This window comes from Micromys minutus (genome assembly GCF_963924665.1).
Source record: "Micromys minutus genome assembly, chromosome: 7".
In the NCBI taxonomy this organism is placed as follows: Eukaryota; Metazoa; Chordata; class Mammalia; order Rodentia; family Muridae; genus Micromys; species Micromys minutus.
In genome coordinates, this window is record NC_137976.1 from 25,233,307 (window position 1) to 25,260,699 (window position 27,393).

The following is a 27,393-nucleotide window of genomic DNA, read 5'->3' on the forward strand; positions in this document are numbered from 1 at the left end:
ACTGTTTTCTATACAAGTCACTCCTTTCAAAATGAAATGAAAACCATGGTGAATAGGCTTAGCTTTCGATGGAGTTTATTTAGATTTAATATGTGCAATTAATCTGAGAAATGTTTATGCTACTGCATGGTCTACCCATAAGAAAAAAATGATAATAAAGTTTCAGTTCCCACATTTGAAAAAGCACCTGAAGGAAAGTAGGCAAGACAAGAAACTAGTAAAGGGTAAAATGATGTCTTCTGACTTTAGAATCCTCAGACTGGGGGGTGGGGGGGTAATACCTAGGTATGAATTTAATATCAGGAGCCATAGGCATGACCAGATTGCAGCCACACATCTTATTCCATCTCTATTCCTGCCTGTGTCAGGTAGGCAAACTGGTATAGCCTCAATACCTGGTCAAAGCAAAGAACGCAGTTTTGAGATCCTAAAGTGAGAAGATGCAGACCCAGGGTGGAGGAAGGCATGAGGAGGAACAGTGGTTCCATATATACCTTTCTCTATGCACCATAGTGTCTTCCACATTGTTTTAGTAGTAACAATCAGTCAGGTGTTCTGATTTCCTCTGGGTAGCCTTAAAGCAATTTGGCATGAGACAGTTTGCAATCTGTCCGATATATATGAACAGTATACAGCCTCACATGTGTCTTTATGCTTTAGTAATATACTCTGTCATTCACTGTAACTTATGAAGGCTAATAGTCACTAGAAAGTGCTAAAACATGAAGCTAGTCTACTGGTTAATAACCTTAGAGTTTTGGTACAGGTCAGCAGCTGTGCCTGGAAATATGAGGGAAGTAAGAAGGAATGGTCTCACTTTATTGTTTTATTCAGAATTGGCAAGTCTCGTTACTTTCTCTGGAAGGGAAATATAAATTATATCTATCCAATAGGAAGATAATAAAATTCTCTCAAAAACTTTCTTCAAAGGTTCACTATAATATTTCAATTAAAATATACCTTATGGTGACTACACGTTAAAAGGAATTCATAATAAGGACAAGTCCTGAATACCAGTTAAAGAAAAAATAACGATAAATTTAATTTAAGATTTTAAACCTATTTCTAACTTAAAGAAAGGTTAACACAATCTACTTTTAATTAAATAGATCTACAGCAACTTAGTTCTAAATCTTAGGGTTTTGGAACCCAATTTCTTTGTGATAAGAATATTACTGAAACTCATCTGCATTGGATGGCACTCTTCCATTCCTGAGGCTTGCTGAATCCATTATCTGTCTCATGGGAATGAATGCACTGCTGTAAAGAATGACGAATAAGATATATAGGACAAATGATGCACTTTTTCATTTAAAAGACTAAAAAGGAAATTCACTTTAGTTTCCTCTCTGCCTAGTTTCATTAAAATCTAAATTCAGCTATTTTAAGAGATTTTTTTTCCTAGTTCAGTTCAGTCTGAAAAAGTCTCCTGTATCATTTAAATCAATTATAGATTCCCTTAAATTATATGACAATAGCTTATTTTCTAATCCTTTGCCTTAAAATAAATGTGTGACTTATCAGCAAACTAAATAATCAGGGCACTTAATTGGTAATATGAAAAACATGTTATTTTCAAGTCTCAGAAAATTAGTCTTAGCATTGGTTCTTAACTTGGAGCATAGACTCAAATATGCGTTCCAGTCATAGTTACTTTTCGATTGCTGTGAAGAGACACCATGACCAAAGCAACTTAAAAAAGAAGGTGTTGAAGTGGGGACATGCTTACAGTCTCAGATCTCATCTACTGACCATGATGGCACTGTGATGGGGGCACAGCAACAGCAGGTACTCAGAGCACTAAAGCAATAGCTGATAGCATGGATGATTTTTTTTTTTCAAAAGAAAATATGAAATGTTTTTATTTTGAATGAAACAATGTTTAGGTTTTCACTCCATGATATCAGGAAAGGCATCAATTTCGATATTGATGAAAAAGATTTTCTCTGCAAAATCCCCCCCACCATTTTTTAATTTAACAACTTTATTTTAAAAAGAAAGATAAACGTACAGATTTTGAAAGCATTTTTGAATGAAACTATATGAATACATTTTTGTCAGTACTTTTTTTTAAAGGTTTGATAGTATGCCTTAAAATCTTCCTAGTTACAATGAGCATGCAGAACATGTAAAACAAGATGTAACCTGGAAACAGTCAAAGTTATCTTGGTGTGTGAAGATTAAGCATAATGATTTTTTTTTTTTTTTTTTTTTTTTGTCCTTTGCTTTTCTTGAACTTCATATAGTCTGTGAATTGTTTCGAGGTGTTCAGAGCTTTATGGGGTTAATATCCAATTTTCAGTGACTGCATATTATGTCTGTTCTTTGGTGACTGGGTTATCAAACTCAGGATGATATTCTCTAGAAGCACCCATTTTATTAAGAATTTCATAAAGTCATTGTTTCTGATAGCTAAGTAGTACTATATTGTGTAAATATAACCACAAGTTTTATATCCATTCATCTACTGAAGGACACCTGGGTTTTTTTCCAGCTTCTGCTTATTATAAATAGGGCTGCTATGAACATTGTGGTGCATGTCTCTTTCTTGTATGTTGGAACATCTCAGGGGTATATGCCCACAAGTAGAATAACTGGACCTTCAGGTAGTAATAGGTGCAATTTTCTGAGGAATCGCCAGACTGATTTCCAGAGTGGTTGTACCAGTTTACAACCCAAGCAACAGTGGAGAAGTATTCCTCTTTCTCTGCATCCTCCCCTGCATCTGCTGTCATCTGAATTTTTGATCTAAGCCATTTTGACTGGTGTGAGGTGGAATCTCAGGGGTGTTTTGATTTGCATTTCCCTGATGGCTAAGGACATCTAGCACTTCTTAGATTCTTCTCAACCATTCGATATTCCTCAATTGAGAACATTTTGTTTAGCTCTGTACACCATTTTTTAATAGGGTTGTTGGATTCTCTGGTGTATAACTTCTTGACTTCTTTGTATACCTTGAATATTAGGACTCTATCAGAAGAGGAGTTGGAAAAGAAATTCCCCAATCTATTGGCTGCCCTTTTGTTTTCTTGACAATGTCCTTAGCCTTACAAAAACTTTGCAATCTCATTAAGTCCCATTTGTCCATATTTGACCTTAGAGCACAAGTCATTGGTGGTCTGTTCAGGAAATTTTCTCCTGTGCCTATGGGTTCTAAGGTTTTCCCTACTTTCTCATCTAATAGTTTCAGTGTATCTGGTTTAATGTAGAAATCTTTGATCCACTTACACATGAGCTTTGTACAAGGAGATAAGAAAGGGCCAATTTTCATTCCCCTGCATGCTGAGTGCCAGTTGGGCCAACACCATTTGTTGAATAGGCTGTCCTTTTTCCATGGAATGTTACAGCTCCTTTGTCAAAAATCAAGTGACCATATATATGAGGGCTCATTTCTGGATCTTCTATTCTATTCCATTGATCCACTTGCCAACTCTGTACCAGTACCATGCAGTTTTAACACAATTGCTTTGTAATATAGCTTGAGGTCAGGGATTGTGATTCCCGCAGAAGTTTTCTTGTTGTTGAGGATGAATTTCACAATTCTAGGAGTTTTGTTATTCCAGATGAAATTGCACATTGCTCTTTCCAACTCTATGAAGAATTGGGTTGAAATTTTGATGGGGATTGCATTGAATCTGTAGATTGCTTTTGGTAAAATGGCCATTTTTAAAATGTTGATCTTTCCAATCCATGAGCATGGGAGGACTTTCCATTTCCTGAGATCTTCCTCCATTTCCTTCTTTAGAGCTTTGAAGTTCTTGTCATACAGGTCCTTCACTTACTCAATTAGAGTCACACCAAGCTATTTCATATTGTTTGTGACTATTGTGAAGGGTACCTTTTCCCTAATTTCTTTCTCCGCATATTTGTCCTTTGAGTAGAGGAAGGCTACTGATTTGTTTGAGTTAATTTTATATCCAGCCACTTTACTGAACTTGTTCATCAGCTGTAGAATTTCTCTGGTGGAATTTTTGGGGTCAGTTATATACACTATCATGTCATCTGCAAACATTGATGTTTTTACTTCTTCCTTTCCAATTTGTATCTTTTTGATTTCCTTTTGCTGTCTAATTGCTCTGACCGGGACTTCCAGTACTATGTTGAATAGGTAGGGGGACAGTGGGCAGCCTTGTCAAGTCCTTGATTTTAGTGGAATTGTTTCTGGAAAAAAAAAAAAAGAGTTAGGTAGTTTTCCATCTGACTCTATTGTGTGGAAAAGTTTAGAGAATATTGGTATTAGGTCTTCAATAAATGTCTGCTAAAATTCTGCACTGAACCAATAAGGACCTGGGCTTTTTTTGGTTGGGAGGCTTTTGATGACTGCTTCTATTCCTTTAAGTGTTATGGGATTGTTTAGATGGTTTACCTGGTCCAGGTTTAACTTTGGTATCTAGTATCTGTCTAGGAATTCGTCCATTTCCTCCAGATTTTCCAGCTTTGTTGAGTATAAGCTATTGTAGTAGGATCTAATGATTTCTTGAATTCCTTCAGTTTCAGTTGTTATTTCTCCACTTTCATCTCTGATAATTTGGATACTCTCTCTTTGCCCTCTAGTTAGTCTTGCTAATGGTTTATCAATCTTGTTCATTTTCTCAAAGAAAGAGCTCTTGGTTTTGTTGATTCTTTGAATGGTTCTTTTTGTTTCTATTTGGTCAATTTCTGCTCAGAGTTTGATTATTTCTTACTGTCTACTCCTCTTGGGTGTATCTGCTTCCTTTTGTTCTAGAGCTTTCAACTGTGCTGTCAAGATGCTAGTGCATATTCTCTCCAGTTTCTTTTTGGAAGCACTCAGAACTATGAGTTTTCCTCTCAGTACTGTTTTCATTGCATCCCATAGGTTTGTGCATGTTGTGTTTTTGTTGTCATTAAATTCTACAAAATCCATAATTTCTTTCTTTATATCTTCTTTGATCATGCTATCGTTTAATAGAGCATTGTTTAGTTTCCATGTGTATATGGGCTTTTGGTTGTCTTTGTTGTTATTAAATTCCAGCCTTAGACCATGGTGATTTGATAGGATGCATGGGAGAATTTCAATCATTTTACATCTATTGAGGCACGTTTTGTGACAAATTATATGGTCAGTTTTGGAGAAGGTGCTGTGAGCTGGTGAGAAGAAGTTGTATTCTTTTGTTTTAGGATGAAATGTTCTGTGGATGTCTATTAATTCCAATTGGTTCATAAGCTCTGCTAGTTTCACATTGTCCTTGTTCAGTTTCTGTTTTTATGATCTGTCCATTAATCAGAGTGGGGTGTTGAGGTCTCCCACTATTATTGTGTGGTGTACAATGTATTTGTTGAGCTTTAGTAGGGTTTATTTTATGAATATGGGTGCTCTTATATTTGGATTATATATGTTAAGGATTGAAAGTTCCTCATGACAAATTTTTTCTGTAATGAGTAAAAAGTGTCCTTCCTTATCTTTTTTGATAACTTTTGATTGAAAATCTACTTTATTGATATTAGAATGGCCAGGACAGCTTGCTTTTTGGGGCCACTTGCTTGGAAGGTTTTTTCACAACCTTTTACTCTGAGATAGTGTCTGTCTTTGTCTCTGAGATAAGTTTCCTGTATGGAGCAAAATGCTGGATTCTGTTTATGTATCTAGTCTGATAGCCTATGTCTTTTTATTGGGAAATTGAATCCATTTATGTTAACAGATATTAAGGAATAGTGGTTTCTGTTTCCTACTATTTTTGCTTTTGGAGGTAGAATTGTGCCTGTGTGCCTTTCGTCTTTTGGTTTTTTTTGCTTAGGTATTTTCTTGTTTTTACTAGGATGTAGTTTCCCTCCTTTTATTGGGTTTTCCATCTATAATTTGTTGTAGTGCTGCATTTGTGGTCAGATATTATGTAAATTTAGTTTTTTCCTGGAAAATCTTGGTCTCCCCATCTATAGTGATTAAAAGTTTTGCTGGGTATAGCAGCTTGGGCTGACACTTGTGTTCTCTTAGGGTCTGCATGATGTCTGTCCAGGCTCTTCTAGCTTTCATAGTCTCTGTTGAGAAATTGGGTGCGATTCTGATTGGTCTGCCTTTATATGTTACATGACCTTTTTCCCTTACTGCTTTTAGTATTCTTTCTTTGCTTTGGGCACTTGGTGTTTTGACTATTATGTGTCGGGAGGAATTTCTTTTCTGGCCCACTCTATTTGGAGCTCTGTAGGCTTGTTTTATGCTCATGTTCATCTCATTCTTAAGGGTAGGAATGTTTTCTTCTACAATTTTGTTGAAGATATTTTCTGTGCCTCTTAGTTGATATTCTTTGCCCTCTTCTATTCGTATTATACTTAGGTTTTGTCTTCTCACTATGTCCTGGATCTCCTGGATATTTTGCGTTAGGAGCTTTTTGGCTTTTGCATCTTTTCTGACTCTCTTGTCTATGTTTTCCATATTGTCTTTGGCCCCTGAGATTCTCTCTTCCATCGCTTGTAGTCTGTTGGAGATGCTTGCATCTGTGACTACTGATTTCTTTTTTAGGTTTTCTACCTGTAGGTTTGTCTCTTTTAGTATTTTCTTGATTGTTTCCATTTCCATTTTAAATTCCTTCTTCAATTCCTTCATCTCTTTGGTTCTGTTTTCCTCTAGTTCTTTGATTTGTTTGTTTTTCTTATTTCCTCTTTAAAAGTTTCTATTTCTTTATGCTTTTCTTCCCGCTTTTGTTTAAGGATCTCTATCATCATCTTGAGGTATAAATTCAGGTCTGAGTCTTTCTTTTCTGGAGTGTTAGGCATTTTGCTGTTTGCTGTGATGGGAGAGCTGGGTTCTGTTGTTGCCAGGTTGTCTTGGTTTCCCTTGGGTATGTTTTTTAGGTTTCCTATTGCCATCTTGTTGTCAGTGATTTGTTTCCGTCTCCCCTGTGTAACTTGCCTGTGTCCCTGGATCTCCGCTGTTTCCGGTGGCAGATGGCCTGAGCATTTGTTCCACAAGCACAGGCCCTCCAGGGAGAAACTGAGTCACTAGGGCTGAGTTCCTTCTCCCCTGAACCAATCGGGGTTGCACATTCTGCGTGCTTGGCCCAGACCTCTCTGCGCCCCAGCAACTCGCAGTGCAGTCTCACCAGGCCTGTGTCACTGGATCTCTGCTGTTCCCGGTGGCAGATGGCCTGAGAGTTTGGTCCATAGCATGTATGTTGAGAAAATAGACCAGAGGTATGGGAGGGAAGAAAGGAGGGGAAAAGCAGTGAGGAGAAAGAAGAGGTGTGTGGAGAGAAGAAGGGGTGAAAATATAGCAGGGGAGAGATAGCCAGAGAGAAGACAGCGAGATAACTGGGAACAATGTCAGCTTTTAAAACCACACCCCAGTAATACACCTCCTCCAATAAGGCCAAGAGCTCCTAATCCTTCTCATACAATACCACTGACTGCAGACTAAGCATTCAAATGTATGAGACCTGAGGAAGCTGTTCTCATTTAAATCCCATACTTCCCAAATGCTTAACAAAGTTTGCTTTTACAAATGCATTTTAACTAAAATATCACATACAAATGCTAGCAAATACTTAGAATAGGAGCAAGTAGTCAATATACTGTCATTATTTTATGTGGTTATCATTCATTTACACGATTATTGGAAAAGAACATTTTTACTCTCATTTGCATTATAAAATATCCAATAAATAGTATAGTATCTGGCGTATAAACAGTATTGTACCTAAGATGAAGAAAATAGTATAATATGAAGGAGGAGTTACTATACTGTGCATATGCTTTGGTAGTTTTAGATATAGAGCATACTTAAAGCACTTAACTGATACAATAACTTTAAGAAACTTAGGAATCTTTTCATATATTTTTAAGCTAAGTAAAATGTAAGATAAAATGAATTCATAGAATTTATAGGGGCCTGAGCTGCATAAAAAAAAAAAACATATCAATTACTTGATAATTTAGAAGCCTCTGATAAATTATTATAAAGCAAGCAATTTGCTCTTTTGGAAGCCTGAAATCCATTCACTTTTCAGCATCAGATACTAGGTTAGCTGGAGCAACATAGAGGAAATGAGGAAGAGGGAAGAGGAAAGTAAGGAAGAAAGAAAGAAGGGAAGTATCACCAAGCACGTGGGTCACAGCCTCCACCTCAAGAAGCAGGGTTTAGAATCTGTCTTCAATAAGCCAATTAAATGGGGGAATTAACAGTGAAAGGCAGAAAAGGTAGGTCTACACAATGTGGTGTCATTAGAAAGAGGGACAGAGAGGGGGGGAGAGAGAGAGAGAGAGAGGGAGGGAGGGAGGGAGGGAGGGAGGGAGAGAGAGAGAGAGAGAGAGAGGGAGGGACAGAGGGGGGGGAGAGAGAGAGAGAGGGAGGGAGGGAGGGAGGGAGGGAGGGAGAGAGAGGAATAAAGAAGCAGTGTGACCTAGGTGTGTGTCTTCTGTCTACCAATGTTTCAACTCCACTAAGATCAGCCAAGGTCATCAAATAAGCCATAAAATTTTTCTACAGGAAGCAAGTTCCTCCTCTGGTTAAAAAAAAAAAAAAAAAAAAAAAAAAAAAAAAAAAAAAGGAAAAAACAAAGTTCCTCCCATGGATGCCCCCAGGCTTCAGCACTTCCTTCCCAGTGAGATACTCTGGGGCAAATTCTAATGTCCTGTGACATCTACAAGGAGCAGCAGAAGCGTCTCATCAGACTATGTGTTAGGTCCTACTAAACTGTCGGGTTACAAAGAAATCAACCACAAAAACTAAAACAGAACCTTTCTTCCTCTGAATATACAATGTAATACTATTTGACTGTGAGGTCACTTTCAAAAACTTTTTACAAAAATGGCTTTTATGGTCTGTGCCTTGAAATCACATTCAGGGAAAACTCAGTACAGTGCCAGCTAATCTCAGACTCCCAGCGCAATGAACAACTGAGAAGTCCCTCTAAGTTTCTTAGACTAACTCAGAGCCCTGGAGCCTGCATGTTCCTGTTTCATAAAGTCATTATCTTGGCATTCACTTCAGGGCCAAAATAAATGACTTGATATGTTTATTGAGTCATGTTCTGTCTGATGGAAACTCCTACTCTTGAGGCTGTTTGAGACAAAATCTACCTGCTTATAGAGGGGGAAAAAAGGTAAGATATAATGCCTAGTGCTGCCAGGAAAGGAGAATGCTGTGTAGAAAGTCTAAGGTGAGCCAGCACTTCCCCAGTGTTTCCCTCTGCCACTAGTGTCCCCACAAAGCAGCTCCATATATGTAGAGATCAAAGGAGCTGGCAAAATATTAGAGCAGGGAAGGATGGGGAAATGGAAATAACCAAGGCCATAAAGAGAATTTCAAACATATGCTCACACACACAGTAACTAATTTTCATGTCGTAGTAGCCACAATAGAATGGTGCAGAAACCATCCAAATGTTGATTCACTGAAGTAAAAATATAAACATATCAACTGGTCACAAAAGAACAAAATGGGGATTCTAGGGGATTAGTACCCGTCCCAAATACGGATTGGAAAACTTAATGCTAAGAGAAAGTAGCCAGACACAAAAGTAAGTACTACAAGCCTCATGGAGAATGTGGTCTGTGGAGGAAATAACCAAGTACTCTATAATTCTGTCACCTTGACGTATAAACTAGAATTCTCTGAATGGAGCAAACCTCAATTGAGAGACTGCAACTGTAAGGCATTTTCTTAATTACTGGTTGATGGGGGATGGCCCCGCCCCATGGGTGGTACCATTCCTAGGCTAGTGCTCTTGAGTTACATAGGAAAGCAGGCTAAGGAACCCTGGCAGAAGAAACCTTCCACAACTGCTTTGTCAAATCCTGCCTCCAGGTTCCTGCCCTGCTTGAGTTCCTGTCCTGACTTCCTCCAATGATGAAGAGCAATATGGAAGTGTAAACCAAATAAATTCTTTCCTCCCCAGATAGCTTTTGGTCATGATGTTTCCTTGCAGCAATAGAAACCCAAACTAAAACATAGATATGCTTAAAACAAATCAATTTTATGTTGAAAGATTATCACTCTACGCTGATAGAAAATTAAGAAAAAAAGGTGAAAGTGAAAGTTACGCATCCAAACTCTGGCTCCCTCCCCATGGTTGTTAGGTAGCGATTACTTGTATAAGTATATCAATGCTTAAGGAATTTCATTTTTCTCAAAAATATAGCTATTTTCATGTTCCTAAAAAACATGTTTGAGGTGCTTCTGCTACCATCTCCAAGCACCCAATATGATTGAATTCATTTTTCTCAGAAATCCATTATGAGAGGAGGGGGTCTGCAAATCTAAACTAGAGCTAATAAACCCACATTTACACAAGAGAAACTGCAAAACACAATGAAATGGTAGTTTATTTACAAACACACACACATACACACACACACACAAATCAATCGATTCATATTTTAAAATACATTCAGATACTTATAGAGAATAGTTCATTAGAATTTTGTATACCCAGTGAGACCCTGGTTGAAAAGAATGAATAAATTTTCTTTTGTGAGTAGCTATGAGTCTGAGACAGCCTCTGGGTTAGGGATCCAGTCTGGCTTAGACCTGTACCTGGTGCCACAGTCTCTGTGAGTCTCACTGGGTGCACAAACCACACTTAATGCCAGGCCCCATACTCAGCAGGAAACCACCAACACAAAGGCAACTCAACAGGGATTTGGGACAGATTTTGTCACACAATGCTCTTTCGGGGCAGTTTTCTTTACTCACAGATCATTTCCTTATATAGTATGGTCTCTGATTTTTGTTTTTATGGATTTTCTATGTGTGCCAATGTGCAAGTCTCAGTATCTGTTTGTATGTTTTGTACTTTGGGGGGAGGGAACTTTTTTTCTGTTGGCTTGGTTTTGTACAGATTTAGACCCCAGTTAGAATCCTAGGTTTGTTTGTTTGTGTGGCTTTGGGTGGGCATGGAGGTAAGGGAAATCTGGGAGGGGTTGAGGGAAAGGAATCTATAACCAAAATATATTGTATTAAAAAATCTATTTTCAATAAAAAAATTAAGATGTGAAGAATTCAACTTAATAGAGAAAAAGAAGGTGGATTTGAGACATGAATGAGATAAGTCAGCTACAGTAGCAATCCTCAAAGCTTCAGGGAAAAGTAGTGTGCTCTGAGGGTAAATGCACAGGTTTGGGGGAAAGGGGTAAATGCTGTCCACCCTGGACAGGTGAGTAGCATTTCTGTGAACCCATCCACCTAAATGATGTTAAGACATTTGGTATCTGTGCCCTATGAAGGAAAATACCAACAAATTAAACTGGAATTTCCTTAAGTGTCTGTCATGAATGACAGTATCTTTGTTCAAAGTTAAAATGAACAGCTGCACTATGATCAGGAGGCTGAACATGTGAATCTGTGTCAAAACCTGTCATGGTCTTGGCTTGGAGTGACTATCATAAAATAGAGCTCTGCTCCTCTAAGAAAGCTGCCAATATAATAAAAGGATAGTATACCTTTGTGGAAGGAAACAGGAAGTTTAACAATATCATTCTGATAGGCAAAATTGTTAAGATTTCAAGAAACAGCTGCTAAAAATTCATTTTAAAAGTTTACAGACTTTACATACAAGTAAAATATCAAAATTTTAGAACTGACAGGAAGTGCCATCTTATCCACACAGCATAAAATTTTAAGAGGATTTTTTTATAAAAAAAAAAAAAAAAGCAATATGGTGATAGAAAATTACTACTTATGCCATGCCGTTCAAAATCTCCCTTCAAGCATTAAGGTCTCTAACAGCAATCTCCTAAAGTCCTAGGGAGGATGCATCTCCACAAATATAATCCCATTAAGCATTCCAACAAGACTCTGTGATCTACCTCAGCTGGGCTCCAAATCTGTACATGGAATGAAAATATTAGTTAAAGCAGGACAAGGAAAAATACACAGACATGTGCCTATAAGTGTGTGAGTTCTACCAATAAATCTTTTAAGAGAAAATACAAACATAAGTATATGTCCACCCATCTTCTGATGGAAGGCCAAAGCCATGTTTTTCAGTCGGATCTTCTGTAGGGATTGTGAGCCGCCTTGCTTTACAGGAACTGATGAAGCAGTACAAACTCCATAACTTCCTGTTCCCTTTCAATGATAGTGGAATGAAAGGTATAAGAAAGATGTATGGGGTGGGGGCGGGAGCACTTAAAACTCATTTAAATGTATATCTTCCTCCCAGCTCACCAGCACATAATTTATTTCTTCCCAGTTATCCTTGTTCAGACTTTGCTAATGCCACACGAGTTCATTTTCTGTCAGTCGCATAGCTCATCGTTTCCTATATGATGATGGCACAGAATTGCAGTGAGAAGAATCGTCATTGACGGGATGGTGGGTGGGAGATGTTCCCTTCACAAGATGCACAAGATGCAGATGCAGACTGCATGCAAGTAACAGGAAGGAAGAAGTTCACTCCCCCCAGGCGCTCAGGGTTCAATGGGAGTCACTGGACCTTGCTGACAGTGTGACTGTAAACAGAAGCAAATGATACAGCAAATCCAATCAACAGAGGAGGGGCTGAAGAACCAGCATCAGGGTGGACGGTGAGAGGAGGTACCAAACACTTTCTCCAAAGTGACTTTTTGCTGCTTGCTTATTTCAGAGTCACACACATTACGAGGACATTTCACAGCAGGGACAGTGGTTTGGTAAGCAGCACTTTTAAAGCTTTCCTGACCTAAGTTGCAATTTGCTGCCCCTCTGCCAAGCAGTTCCCAGAATAGTCCTAAAACCCTGCTTTGTAGAAACATCAAAAGTCCAGTAAGCAAACTGAAGGTAAGCCAAGTAACAATCCACAGAAAGCTCACGGGGAGTTGAGAATATCTACCAGGCAAATAATTCCTTTGAAGCTCCATTGGGACCCGTAAGTCAGAAACCAAGAAACTTCTAAATAATCTAAGGAAAAGAATTCTCCTTCCCATCCCTCAGAAAAATATTAAAGTCAGAGACTATAGTGAAATCTGCAAAATTTATATGTGATGTTCAAAACTGTGACTATTTCCTGGGATCATATACAGGCATGTGCTATACAATATTTCAGTCAACAACTAAAATATACATGCACCTGTGTTCCCTAAGATAATACAGTAGTGATTTCATAGTCTCCATCTGTGTAGATGCATGCTATAGTATTCCCATAGAAAGAAGATAACAGGAAACTGTGGTCTGTCTCCTTATCCTGAAGGCACAAGTGACTGCATGACTAACCCTAAGGTGTTAAGCATCTCCATGACACAGGATTCAGCCTCATTGACATAAGGCTGGTCTGGATTATGTGATGGAAGCAAAGGACAAATCACATTTGACTTCTACGCCAAAGCCTTTAGAGCCACCCCAGAAAGCTTCCACTAATCTTCTCCCCACAGCCTCCATCTTTCAGATCAGCCGTGTCCCAAGGAGCTGTTTCTCTGTTATCCTAGATTCTAGGAGATTCTAACACACTGGGCAGAGACACAGCTGGCTACTGAAGCCAATGTGAGTGGATAAGGAAGGCTTTGTCTTTATAAGCTGTTTCAGATGTTGGAGCTGATTGTAAGATGCCACACTGCGGTGAGAGCTGACTGGCATCATCTTAGATTAGGGAGGGGAAGAAAGGTAATAGAAAAGCAAGTCATGTCAGAATTGCTGTGTTCAATTACAAAATACTTATAGACCAATCGATATAATCACTGCACTTCCAGTCATGCCTCTCAAACTCTGATGCTACATCAACTATACTTCTGCAGAGTGTGCAATCTATTTTAGACCTTACATAAAATTAGGAGGATGACATGAAATCTAAACAAAAAAGTTTCCAAATTGGAGGTGATTTCAACACCCTTGGCAATGCTCCAGTGCCAAGCAGTATTACAGGCGCCACTCTGGGTTGTTACCATGCCAGCTAGCTGCCTGCACCGTGTCCTTGGAGAGTGGAGGAAAATGAAAACAGTGTCTCACTTGCCCTCAAATTAAGAAAAAGAAACTGACTTTGTAAATTGTGAAGTTCTTTTGTCAAGAACTTTCTAAGCACAGATGGCAGGCCAGCAGGATGGCTCAACAGGTAAAGCTGAATATTACACAAGTCTGAGTACCTAAATTTGATTCCCCAGATTCTAAGGTAAAAGGAAAAAACAGATTCCAGATGACTGTAGTCTAGGTTCACACCACACACACACACACACACACACACACACACACACACACACACACACACACTCACAAATAATAAATAATTGTCTAAAAACATAATCAATGGTAATAGCTAGGTCTTCCTCAGTTTGAACAAAACAGACTCTATTAATTTTTATGAGGTCTAACTGCTTCTGAAATGAATACAGTAACTTCTTAGCATTTGGAAACACATCTTTCCTACAAGATTGCGGCGTGGAACATGGTATAGTTGTTTCACTTGTAAAGAAGGATCCAAAGCAAACCAGGCAGGAAATATCAGCACAGCATCTTTGTCTCCCAATGGCACATATAGGGACCGGTTATGGAACTAAGCCATATTTCCAGACCCAAAGCCCTCTTTTTAAACACCAACTCATTACAGCTTATTTCTTAAAAAGCATCTATTTTCTCAAATTTTCTCAAAGCATTTCTATCTAAAATGTTCTCAGGTCAGAAAGGAAAAAAAAAAAAAATATATATATATATATATATGACTAAACCCTGAAAGAAACAAATGCATAGAGTTATTAGTTTTTTCAAATAGATTACAAAACAAGACACCAATTAGAAAGCACTGTGTTCAATTATTTTTTTTAATAACAGGTAGAATTTTCCACAAAACAGAATTAAAGACTGCATATTCTTTTCTTGCAATTCTGAGCTCTGAAGTTGACTCTTATGTATACTAGGAAAGTACTCTATTAAGACATATTCCAACCCCTTATTTATTTGGCCATTCCTGGAGTTTACTTAGGTAGCTGAATTTGGGATACTCCTGCTTAGGCCCCACTTCAATATGATTCTAGATATATCATGCAGACTAGTCTATAGTTACTTAATTTGCTTTTATTTTAAATATAGACATTTTTAATTTCAAAAATTATCACAGCAGCTAACCACATAGATAAAAAATAATTTGCCATATTGTTTACTTTTTCAGCTAAATATAAAAGTTAATTTTCCACTGAGCAAAAATACAATATTCTTTTGCTGACTTTTAAAGCTGGGCTCCATATTAACTGTGATGTTTCGGGATGACATCAGTATAAAAGCAGTCTTTAATAAAAACACAAGCAGAACTATTTTATTGTTGTTTTAACCAAAAAAAATAGGTTAAGAAGTAATGTTTTAAGTTAAATTTTTGCTGCATGACAAAGAAAAACAGAAAATTTTTAAATGATCAATGTATGGCTAGAGGTTAATTCCACAGAAACAAGAAGTTGGTGGCTTCCTAGGTTTAACAGTTGGTTAGGTATAAAGTCATACATAGCTAAATTCCTGAAAGAAAGAAAGAAAGAAAGAAAGAAAGAAAGAAAGAAAGAAAGAAAGAAAGGAAGGAAGGAAGGAAGGAAGGAAGGAAGGAAGGAAGGAAGGAAGAAAGAAAGAAAGAAAGAAAGAAAGAAAGAAAGAAAGAAAGAAAGCATATATCTTCATCATCAAAGCCATCTAGAACAACATTTTATTTGGCTTTCAATTTTTAAATTGATTGTAATTCATGATTTGATCAACATCTTTTTTTTCATATTAGCAAACATTTAATCATCAGAAAAATCATAAATAAGATTTTCTAATAAATAATCTTAGTCTTGAAAAAAAAGTTAAATAACTTCTTGTTCAATTAATTAATCTGTGTGGAGTATAAAAAAGATAATATTTATTGAAAGGACAAAACAAAACAGCATCTGTTATGTTAGGGGAGGGATATCATTAATAATGTCTGTTAAGAACGTATTTGAGCCAGATTACCAGCAGCAGCAAAATTCTGTGCTTTAGAATTCTGCTCCCTTACAACTCACACATACCCTGAAATAAATATTCTTTTAAGTGCATGGCTGACTCACAAGTTTCTCTCTACTCTGACTTATAAAGATTCTGCTCATTGTGTGCAGGAGATGTCATCCAGACACCAAAGGAGCCAAGACAGCGCCCACTGATATGTCACAGATAAAGGTTTTATTGTTGTTGTTGCTGCTGCTTGGTTTTTTTTTTGGTTTTTTTTTTTTTTTTTTGTTTTTGTTTTTTTTTTTTGTTTTTTTTTTTTTTTTTTTTTTGTCTTTTTCATTTTGTTGTTTGGAGACAGTATCTTGGTGAATAATCCAAATAAACTACCAACTCTCCATCTAGAATTACAGGTGTGCACTACCACACTCAGCTCTTTAGTGACAAAGGCAATTGAGACCTCACACAGAAAAACCCTGAGACCATGTAATGGTATGTAGAAAAAAAAAATCCTCCCCCATTCACTAAAAAATAATTGCTTTGGCTTTTGAATATCTGTATAATAGTGTTTAGTCTTGACTGCCGTTTTATCACAATTTCATTTGTATTGATATCCTGCTACAGTTTTTTTTTTTTTTTTAATGGGGTTCATTTATTAAATGTGATGATCCTAGCTACCTTAACTATTTGGTAAATTTTGGTTGATCATTGGGTAAATGCTATCTATCTCCAGGATAAAAGGAGAGCATTAAAATTAGACAACACAGTTTCAGGAAAGGTGGGATTTTGAAATTCAATCCAACACAAAAGGAAAAGATTAACACAGGACTTCTTCACATTAAAATGCAGAGGATCACAGAGCACTATGGTTGAGCCAGAAAAGGTTCCTGTCACCAAGCCTGACAACCTGAGTTAGAACCCTAGAACTCACACAGAGGAAGGAAAGAACAGACTCCTCCAACTTGTCCTCTGAGAAACACACGTGTGTGTGTGTGTGCGCTCACACACACACACACAACCACACAAATTAACAAAAAGAAAAGTAATTTTTGAAATATGTACCACATAATTTTAATTTCACAAAAAAACATTTAAATCATTGTACTTTTAATAGTTAAATGTACTTAACTCAAACATAGTACTAAACAGGTTTTCAGTGTTTCTTTACTGAATAGTTTATGTATTTACATTTTAAATGTTATTCTCTTTCCTATCCACTCTCCCCAGTTTCTATCAGGATGCTCTTCCACCCACCCACCCACTCCCACCTCAACACACTGGAAGTTTTAATCATTATTTGTAATAACTGTAATTTCAAAATGTATAGTTTCTTACTTATATTTTGATATTTATGAAAAACTATTCTATTTGTAAGTATGACAGAGAATAAAATGCTAATATCATTTTAGTTGAAATTCTTACATAACTTCTGGGAGTAGGAATGATATATGAAGTTTAACCTAAGGGCCAGTGAAACGGTACAGTAGGTACGGGAGCTTGCTGCCAAGCTTTCAGACCTAAGGGGTAGCAGTCCCAGGACCCAAATGGTAGAAGAGATTCGACTCCTGAAAGATGCCTTCCAACGTTCACAAGCACTTACACAGTTACCAGCACAGATGCTAAATGAGCACACGGCAGGTGGAGGGGCTCTAAACCTGAATGCTCTCAATGAATACTCACAATGTATGTAATGATGGAAATAGAAAGAACAGATAAAACTGAGTACAGGGGAGGCAGAGCAGGGGAGAAAGCATAGCTTTAATCCTAGCAGGATGGAAACCCAAAGCTCAATTCTCACTACTGAATTAAAAAAAAAAAAGTACATGTGAATAAGAGTTCCAGTACCAAATATGGCTATTGAGAATAAGAAATGAGGTTAATTAATACTACTGAGACACTGAATTTTACACTAATTTCATTTCCATTAATTTTATTGTTTTATTAAATTTAATATTTAAAACTGTTATTCAAGTCATTCACTGCGAAAATTTTATCTACATTAAAAAGAAATTCCAGGTTTGTGAAGCTACTGTTAAACTGGCAATTTTGTTAAATCAAAATATGTGCTAAGTATTTCTCATGAAATGTAAGCATCTGAGATCAAATTTGCCATAATCAGGTTTTAAAAACATAGTTAGTTCGAAAAGAGAATAAAAATATCTGTTAATGAGTTTTAAATCCAATATATGTTAATTTGATAATACCTTTACACATTAGGCTATATAAAATATTATAAAAACTCATTAAAGTGTTCTTGTACTTCCTACTATTACTAAAACTCTTGAATTATATAAGGGTAATGAATTTTATTTCTCCTAGACAGTACTACCTTAGATAAAACCTAGGATGTCTGCTAAATTCTTTTTTTCTTTTTAATTTTCAAGACAAGGTCTCACTGTATATCCCTGATGTGGAGTAGCCCAGACTGGCCTCAAGCTCATAAAGAAATACAACCTCTATCTTCTCAATGCTGGAATTACAGGCATGCCGTGGGCAATGAGTAAAGTCTTGAGCTAGTGAAGTCGAGTGACTGTGTCTTGTTTTAAATAAGCCAGTCATATCAAGAATGAATGCGTCAGGACCACATGAAACTGGCAAGACCTTCCTTCCCTATATGGGTAAGGCTCAGTGCAACTGGCAAAGACTTTCTCTGGTCTGAGTGTAAATGTAAATGTTGGCAATGAATGCAAGTAAGGATGCTATCCAACAATAGACCAATGTGTGGAAAACAACTTTTTCAACTGCAGCTTCCTCTTTCTGCATGACAGCAATCTGACCTTGCATTGTACAGAACAAGCATGCTGAAGTTCCACCTTGCTGCTGAGGTTGACACAACTCCATCAGAGTGTGCATAACCCACCTGACCCCAGCCTTTCTGCACCTATGGCTCTACCTTGTCTTCCTCCCCTCAACACTCCACTTGGAATTTCAGAGGCAAGCATCCCTAGATCAAGGCAGCCTGGAAGACCACATTTGGCTTTGTTCTTTTCTTTAAGCTATAACTTACAGGCAGAAAAAAAAAAAAAAAGAGAAAAAAAAAAAAAAAGAAAGAAAAATGTCCCTATGGGCATATATTTGAACACCTGGGACCCCAGTTGGCAGTGTTGCCTGAAAAAGTATCAGTTGCTAAGGTTAGAGGAAGTACATCCCTGGAGACAGGTTTTAAAGGTTCATATTCTCATTCCACTTCTAATTCATTCTCTCTCTCTCCCTCTCCCTCTCACTCTCATTCTTGTTCTGCTCTGCTCTCTGCCTATGGTTGAAGATGCAACCTCTCACCTTCCTACTGTAGACATCTGCTGCAACACCTCCCCCTACAAATATGGGTTTTCCAGCTAGAACTGTGTCTTAGTTAGGGTTCCATTGCTGTGAACAGATACCATAACCAAGACAACTATTATAAAGGCAAACATTTAATTGGGGCTGGCTTACAGTTTCAGAGGTTCACTCTATTATCATCTGTTATAGTAAGTATTAAATAATAAAAATAGTTTATCTTTTTATTGACCCCGAGGTCTCACTCCTCACATCCAACTTTAGTACCAAGCCGTGCGCACCTCTGGCACTCAGTCCAAGTCACCACCCAGGTTTCACTTTGCCTGCCCAACTCCCTTCCCTGGTGGTTTTCTACCTCGTATTCTCTGCCTCTGTCCCACGGTGCTTCTTTACCCCAAAGTTCCACATAAATACAACTCTATAGCCCAATAGCTTTTCATACAGGTATTTGTATTCAGCTCTCAATCCACAAACCCTCTACACAACAAGATTGCATCAAACAGACAAAGATACCAACTGCCCGTCTACATGAGATATTAGACCTATAAAAGCCTTAGCGGTCATAGCTTTTCAACATTAATCAATCCCACCTGGGTCTAGCTGATCTTTGTGAATTTCCAAGTCTTGATGACCTCCACCCTCGTCCCCTCCTTCTCTCGGACCTCTCTTCTCTCCACCTCCCTTACAGGATCCAGTCACAGGCTTTCCTTTATTTTACTAATTAAAATGGGAAGGTTCAGATGAAGTCACAACTTGAGTAGTGAATGGGCAACCCTTCTTGGGGAAGTGGAATTAACATTAAAATACAAACAGATTCAGGAAAATCTACAATCACCTCCTGGGAAGCAAGGCAGGATCCAGGCCTGCATGATGTGAGAGGGAACTGAAAGCTCTACATCTTCATTCAAAGGTGAAAGGAGGAGACTGACTGTCTTCCTCAGGCAGCAAGAAGAGACTAATTCCACACTGGGGTAGCTTAGGCATAAAAGACCTCAAAACCCACCCCACACAGTGACATACTTCCTCCAACAAGGCCACACCTACTAAACCATGGCCACACCTTTTAATAATGTCATTGCCAGTGGTCTAAGCATTCAAACACATGAGTCTATGGGGACAAACCTTCATACCACCACAAACTACCAAATAAACTATGCTGTAAGTCATTCTAGATGATGGTCTTTAACACAGCAATAAAATGTAACTAATATACTAGCATAGAAACACTTCTGTCATTTCAGAAAGTACTCTTGTACCCTCATCTCCTGACAGCAAGGCTATTTTTAATCCCTATACATTTGTCATTTCCAGAATGTCTATAAATAGATTAACACACCATTCAAAACATTTTAGTCTGATAATATCAAATCTGATGTATTATACTGTTTTATGGTACTAAAGATTATGAGCATTTTCATGTTTCTTTTGCTGATATGAAAGACTTTTTGACAATGTCTGTTTTGTCCAGTTTTTTCACTTTTAAAAGATAGCTATCTCCCTTGTTGTATAATAGTATTTGCTTTTTCCCCAATCATAAAGCCTGGCAGACTGTCTTACAAGAGGGTTTTGTTTTGTTTTTTTGAGGGGGGAGTGGTGGCTTTTCTTGGTACAATTTTTGGGTTTTGTTGTTGTTGTTTTTCGTTCTCCTTCCAACCACTAAACCACTAGACTACAATCTAAAAAGTCTTATTTCTTGATACTGTACTTTGTTTGTAGTCTTAATTCTGTCTAGTACAGAAATGACAAAAGAAAAGAAAGATGAAGAGGACAAAGACAAACAGCATCTGAGTAGCCAAGGTCCCTATGTGGTAGACAACATGTCTACATTTACTGACGACTCAAAAACCATAGAAGACTAAAAAGTATCCCAGAAATGTGATACTAGCTAGTACCTGCAAAACCTCTTGATATTATCTATGCCAATATTTTTAGCATTATTTAGAGCATTAATATATTATTTTAGCAGTATTATGTCCTTTTTGTCAGAACATGGCAGCAATGCTGAGTAAATTTGCAGTCCTCTTCCTAATGTTATTTTTCTCATACCCTGTTATTTTTTGTGTACTAAATTCTAGAAAGTAAAGATTTATGAATACATGTATTACTTGATAGCAGAAGCAATTAGACCATATGAAGTAAAATATTTAGTGAATACTATGACATTAGCTGGAAAGTCAGATAACTATTTGAATCATTAATATTAATATAATTAAACATGCAAATTAAGTCTTCATGACAGAAAAATAAAATATTAATATCCTCAATGCTTTCAAAATACTTACTGAATTCTCCAGTAAGAAAAACTCCTTCTGCTCCTGGGGCCCATTCTTTGCAGTATATGCCACCATCAGAACATCTGTGGATGCCAAATGATTCGTAGCCTCTGGAGAACTTATCGATACCACCTTCATTCTCTCCAATATCATGCAAAAGCTGGCTAAACTTCTTATACCTTTGAAAGAGTACAAAAGAAAGAAAAGAGGTTAGAAATTTTGCCTTCCAACAGAAGAAAGTGGCACAGTCAAATCAGCAAGAAAATAAAATCACTCTCCAGCAGAGCTTCACAAAATTTTCCTGCAATAGGGCAGAAGATTTGGCAGACATCTGGTCTCTTTGTCAGAGCTACTCAACTGTGTCTCTGAAGCATGAAAGAGGTCACAAATAATATGTTAATGAAAAGCTTACTTGTTTCTGATAACTGTGTCTTTACAAATGGGGGGGGGGGTTGAAATGAACCTGTGGGCTGTAGTTTGTCTAACCTTAGTCCAAATCATCTGACCACTGAAAGAACAATACCATGTGAAATCATAAAAGCCAGTAGGCATAAAGTGAAACCGATGATTCCCAAACCAAGATAGGAGCAGCAAGCACATGGCTGCCCTGACCCTCCTCCAGTTCCTCCAGATTCCAGGATGGTCCCTGATGCATTTAAAAATAAACACAACAACAGCAAACACACCTCTACTTCTTTTCACTAATCAATCTTTACATCTAATGCAAACCTGAAAAAAAAAGCAGTAAAAATAAGAGAACATTTGGGTTGATGTTAAGGTGATACATGATTAGACAGTGAAGAGGTAGGCAGGGAAAAGGCTATGAAAACAGAAGAGGCAGAGATTCATAGAAGAATTCCGGTAGGAAGAAAGGTGGAGGCAGATATCTATGTTTCTCTTGGCATAGCTCTTCATAAATAAGGTTGTTATGAATGTTTTATGGGGGACAGAATTGTACAGGATGGTTTGACTTATAAAGGTTTGCAAATTATATTATACCTATTGGATCAGAGTAGTTTGGTGTGTTTTTTGATGTGACTACTTAATTGAGTTTAAATGGTGTAGTGGTGGAAAACATAAAACCCACCACCAAGTTGGGATGTGTGTGTCTAAGGCTTGGTGACAACAGGCCAAGGGGAAGTGAGTGAAAACATCATGCAGGGGCGGTCATATCCACCTGGGACAGAAGCATCAGGGACCATAGAGTGAACTGCGCCTGAGTTCTTAGAGGCAGCAAGGAGCACCAAGTTAGAGATCCCAGCACTGTTTTATCACCAAACTACAGGAAATGGCCTATCTAGTTTCCAATGGGAAACTAGTTAAATAAACTTACAAAATATTCACACAGTAAATGGCAAGAATTGCTCTAATTCAGAACAAATCCCATTAAGTAATAATCAGACAATAAAATGACTAAACAATACCCCCCCCCAAAAAAAAACCTAAAAAGAGAAATCAGGATTTGAGACAAGAAAATACAATTCTTCTCTAGAAAGATCAAACCAGGGAAAATGTACAAGAGAACCCCAGACTCGCTGAGGTCCTTCCCCAGAGACACACCCTGGGCCCATTGGTAAAGCTGTGAGGGTTCCGTACTTACGGATGAGGCACAAGATGACAAAATCATGCTACTGATGTTTGCCTCACAGTGTTGGAAGCCAGGAGAACACAGAAGCTCACTGAGAAGCACAGCACAGGCCCCACTGCCAGCTGTGTCCTCTACTTTAGGTACTTTATTCAAGAAACAGACCAGAAAAAAAAAAAAAAAAAAAAAAAAAAATCTCAGTTTCCCGTGACATTTGAATGGTAGCAACCATTTCAAAATGCTTAAAATGATGATCCAGGCAAACAAATTGGGTTACAGATCTAACAAAATACAAGACAAAACAGAAGAAGCAAGGAAAATTAAAACAAAACCTCTTTAAAAACCTGAAAAGTTTCTTCTTTTTACGAATAGACTCATATCCTAATAAGAGCCACTTCTTTATGAGCATTTCTTTTCATGGGGACCATTTTTAGATACAATTCATTTTTAAGGAAACTCTGATTCAAAGCAAATGCCATGAAGAAATTATCTGACAATAAACTGACTAAATGATATGAAACAACTAACAAAACAAATCAGAATTTTAGGGCAAAAATAAATAAATAAATAAATAAATAAATAATCATAATAATGAGAAAAATAGTAACTTATTTTTTAAAGACACACATTTCCAGAAGCTAAATACATATAATTATGTCATTGTCAATCTACATATGAAGGATTAAAAGCGCTCTTAGGTTTAAAGAGTTATTTTTTCTAATCATGCTTATAAATTTGCTAAGATTCTGTTCCAGTGCTCCATCTGGTAGAGTTACAATGGAAACAGGATTATAGCACTCACTCTATTACTTTCAGCAAACAGTTTGCCTCCCCTCAAGGTCAGCCCCTTAGCTTCTAATACAGGAATGCACACTCCACTTTGAAATCACTATGGCTCAGAAAGGAAGTGCCTGGAGGTACAGCAAGATCCTGATGCCTGTGCCCTCTCAAGCTACAGTCGGCTCTGTTAATATCTTTTTCAATAAATTTATAGGATACTTAAAAACTAGGTCAAATTTTGGTAACCAGAACTATATTGTGATGCTAATACAGGACCAAGCATTTTGAACGGGCATGAAAAATTACTGCAAACACTAACGTATGCAACCTGTATCAATTAACTTTGTTTTTAAAAAGTTAAAAATAGAGGCACATAAACATGCCTTATTCAAGGTCAGGAAAATAAAACCAATAGGATGCATCACCATCGGTCCCAAGAGGTATCTTCAATAACATCTCAAACCAAAATCATCGGTCCTTAAGAAGACAGTGCCTGCGTTTCACTCCTAAGGCTATTCATCTTACAATTAGAAGTAAAGGCACAAAACAACAGCAGCTTCATCACTAGAAATAATCAGTCCAGGTTTATTATCTTAGCCTCTGTATGTGACCTTGAGTAAGCAACTTAAAACTCTCTTCTTTTCCCTCCCTGACACTGCTCAATGCAGAGAAACCTCACAGGTCATGGGGAATCAATAAAGACACAGTAGGATCCTTCCCACAGCAGCCAGCATGTACTCCATAGGCATTGGCTGTAGCTTTTCTCCAAATGGAAACACTTCTTTGGAAGGTAGCAGTTTCCTTTCATTTATTTGTAACACTTGTTTAAACGTTAATGTTCCTGTTAATTAGGAAACATTTCTGTTTTGCTCCCAAATTCCAATTCTCTCTGAGAACCTATTCTGTAAAAAATACAAACAGGTGAGTATATAGCATGTGCTCAGTATTCCAAACTGACTGTAATATACAGGATTGGGGTAAAAATCCTGAGTTAAAAACAAAACTGATTGAATGAATTAAACCCATGGAGTGGCTACTCGAAGGAAATAAAAGGAAACAGGAATGTGGTGGGATTGACTAAAATTTGTTCTCCTGGATGATGACTTCCACCAGATCCAATGTCTGTATTAATGCTCCAATTTCACACACGGTTCTAAATACCACCGCTGTGTTTTAGAGAAGAGTTCATGACCTAACTGAAAATGTAGAAGCCATGTCCTTATGAGTAGACATAAAAATAGAAGAAACTCTTCAGGGAAGTTCCGTTCTCAATAGCTCAAATGACGAGATTTTATTTCTGTTTTCTGCTTCCTGGAAGAAATTATCTATCTAGGGAAGAAGCACAAAGGTAGAGGCTCAAAAAGGTTTTCTGATAAGTAATGGGAAGAGACTGAAGAAAAGGCCAGTAGAGTCTGGGCTCCTAGAAGACAAAAGAGCACTGAGTCAAGCATTAAATTGATTCAGGTATTGTGTCCATTTGAATGAAAATGGCCTCCATAAACTAATATGTTTGAATGGACCCTCATTAGTAGAACTGTTTGGGAAGGACTAGGAGGTATGGCTTTGATAGAGATGCATCTTGGGAACAGGCTGTGAGGCCTCTAGGGACTCTGGAACCACCCAGGGCTCCCTCTTACTCCTGTTGCTCCAGCTGCCTGACACATGCTATGTCGGCTCTACCATCATTTTCTCTAATCCTCTGAAACTATAAACACAAAATAAGTTTTCTATAATTTTCCTTGGAAATAGTGTCCTCCCACAGCAACATTAAAAAATAATTAATATAGACGCTTAGCAGAAATTTTCTTTTTAGAGGGAAAAGATCCACAAGACACAGAAGAATTCATTTGTCAAGCTTGCCAAAGGATGATTAAGCACTTAAGACTTTAGAATGAGTATTTTGTATCCCTCAATCAAATGCAAATACTTAACAAGAAATAAAAGCCCAATACTTCAGCTTCCACAATGATGAAAATAAAGGGAGAGAATTAGCAGAGAATAAATTAGAGAATAAAGTAGCAGAGAAATATTTATGGGTAATAATTAGAAGGGTGTTTGCTACTATGTGTCTATAAATTAATTAAATCTTCAACTAAATAAAAGTGTTGAACTGGAATTCTGTTATACAAAAGCGATCATTGAAAATAATTTAAACTTTGACTTTATAGTGCATGTTGGCATGAGTCAGTGTCCAGTTACTATAACCAAAGACCCGGGGCAGCTAACATTATAAAGAGAGAGCTATAAATGGATATCTGTAAGTGGATGTCTACAACTGGATATAATTGAGATATCTATATTATACCCTGTAAAGCCAGGCAGCACTGCAGCAGAGCAGGTGAAAAGACTGTAAAAGTCAGATGATGGAGAAGGGCACTAAAAAATACTGCCTTCTGGATGTAGCTTTCTGTGTCAACCCTGAGCAAATAGCAGGGTTTAGACCTGTGAAACACATGCACAGACAAAAATCAAAGTGAAGCAGGAAGGGGAATGGTCGTGAATAAAAGGAGTCACAGGAAGGGAAAAGAGAATAAGAGAAGGTTGGGAAGTAAATATGATCATCAAATATTGATTACATGTATCAATTGTCAAAAATTAATTTTAACCAAAATAAATCAAAATATCTGTAAAGGGAAAATATATTTAGTTGAGTTTCAAGTCTACGGCTACACAGTCCTAGTTCAACTGCTGATAAAACTGGCATACTGTGGCAGAATACATGTACCAAATGGATACATTTCAAATGGTGAGAGATAACAGTTTCCCACAATTATGAAGTCATGCCCACAAGGACAAAAACACCGCTTACAGGGCTCCACATTCTATCTGTCCATATTACCTTTATAGGGATATTCACTATCCAAACCATACAAATGTGATTCTTTATGTCTAAAGGAGATTCCATGCTTTTAAGTATCTCTCATTGGGATAAATGTATGAATTTTTAACATTCTATTTCAATTTCTGGACTGTTTCCGATCTTTAGCCATAAGACACACTCTTGACTTTTACCTGGAAATGGCCTAATTGATCCACGTCAACAGAGGGACAAGCAAGTAGTCACCTACCTCTCACACACTTGGTGACCTCCTATCTTATGTCCAGCATGCAACAGCCGCTCTGAACAGAGAGAGATAAGACTATGTTTGTGTGAGAACAGCAAAGGAGAAAGCAAAGCATAGCAATGCACTGGGTAAAGGGCTGACAGAGGCAGGGGATGGCTCGGCAGATAAAGGGATTATTGTGCACGTTTAAGGGCCTGAGTCTGCATCTCTATAACAAGCATAAGGGCTACTCATGTGGTGTTTATGTAATCCACGAGATCCCAAGGAGCAAGAGGAAGCAATGGCAAAGTAATCCAGTCAGCTCATTTGACAGCTAACCTTAGGGACAAATGAGAGATCCTGTTTCAAACAAAAGTAAGGGAAAGAAACATACCCAAGGTATCAGATCTACACATGTGAACTGTGACATGCCTGTATCACTATCACAGGCTGAAGCACGTATGCATATACATACAGATAACATTCATACACATATATGAAAGATTTTTTAAGTGAAGAGAACTGGTCCAGATGTAAATTTCACAAAGACAGGAAAAAATATCTGTTCTGTAAACTAATGTATTACAAACACCTAAAGTATTGGGACATAGTAAGGACTCAATTTAGAGA

At 37.5% G+C, this 27,393-nt stretch overlaps 1 protein-coding gene across 1 annotated transcript in view; it reads right to left on the reverse strand.

The window, feature by feature from the left end:
• GBE1 (1,4-alpha-glucan branching enzyme 1) overlaps positions 1-27,393 on the reverse strand; it is a 234,156-nt gene that overhangs the window by 169,452 nt on the left and 37,311 nt on the right. The window contains exon 2 of the mRNA XM_080918799.1: positions 21,364-21,533. Coding sequence (XP_080774925.1) covers positions 21,364-21,533 — 170 coding nt within the window. The remainder of the gene's footprint in view (positions 1-21,363; positions 21,534-27,393) is intronic.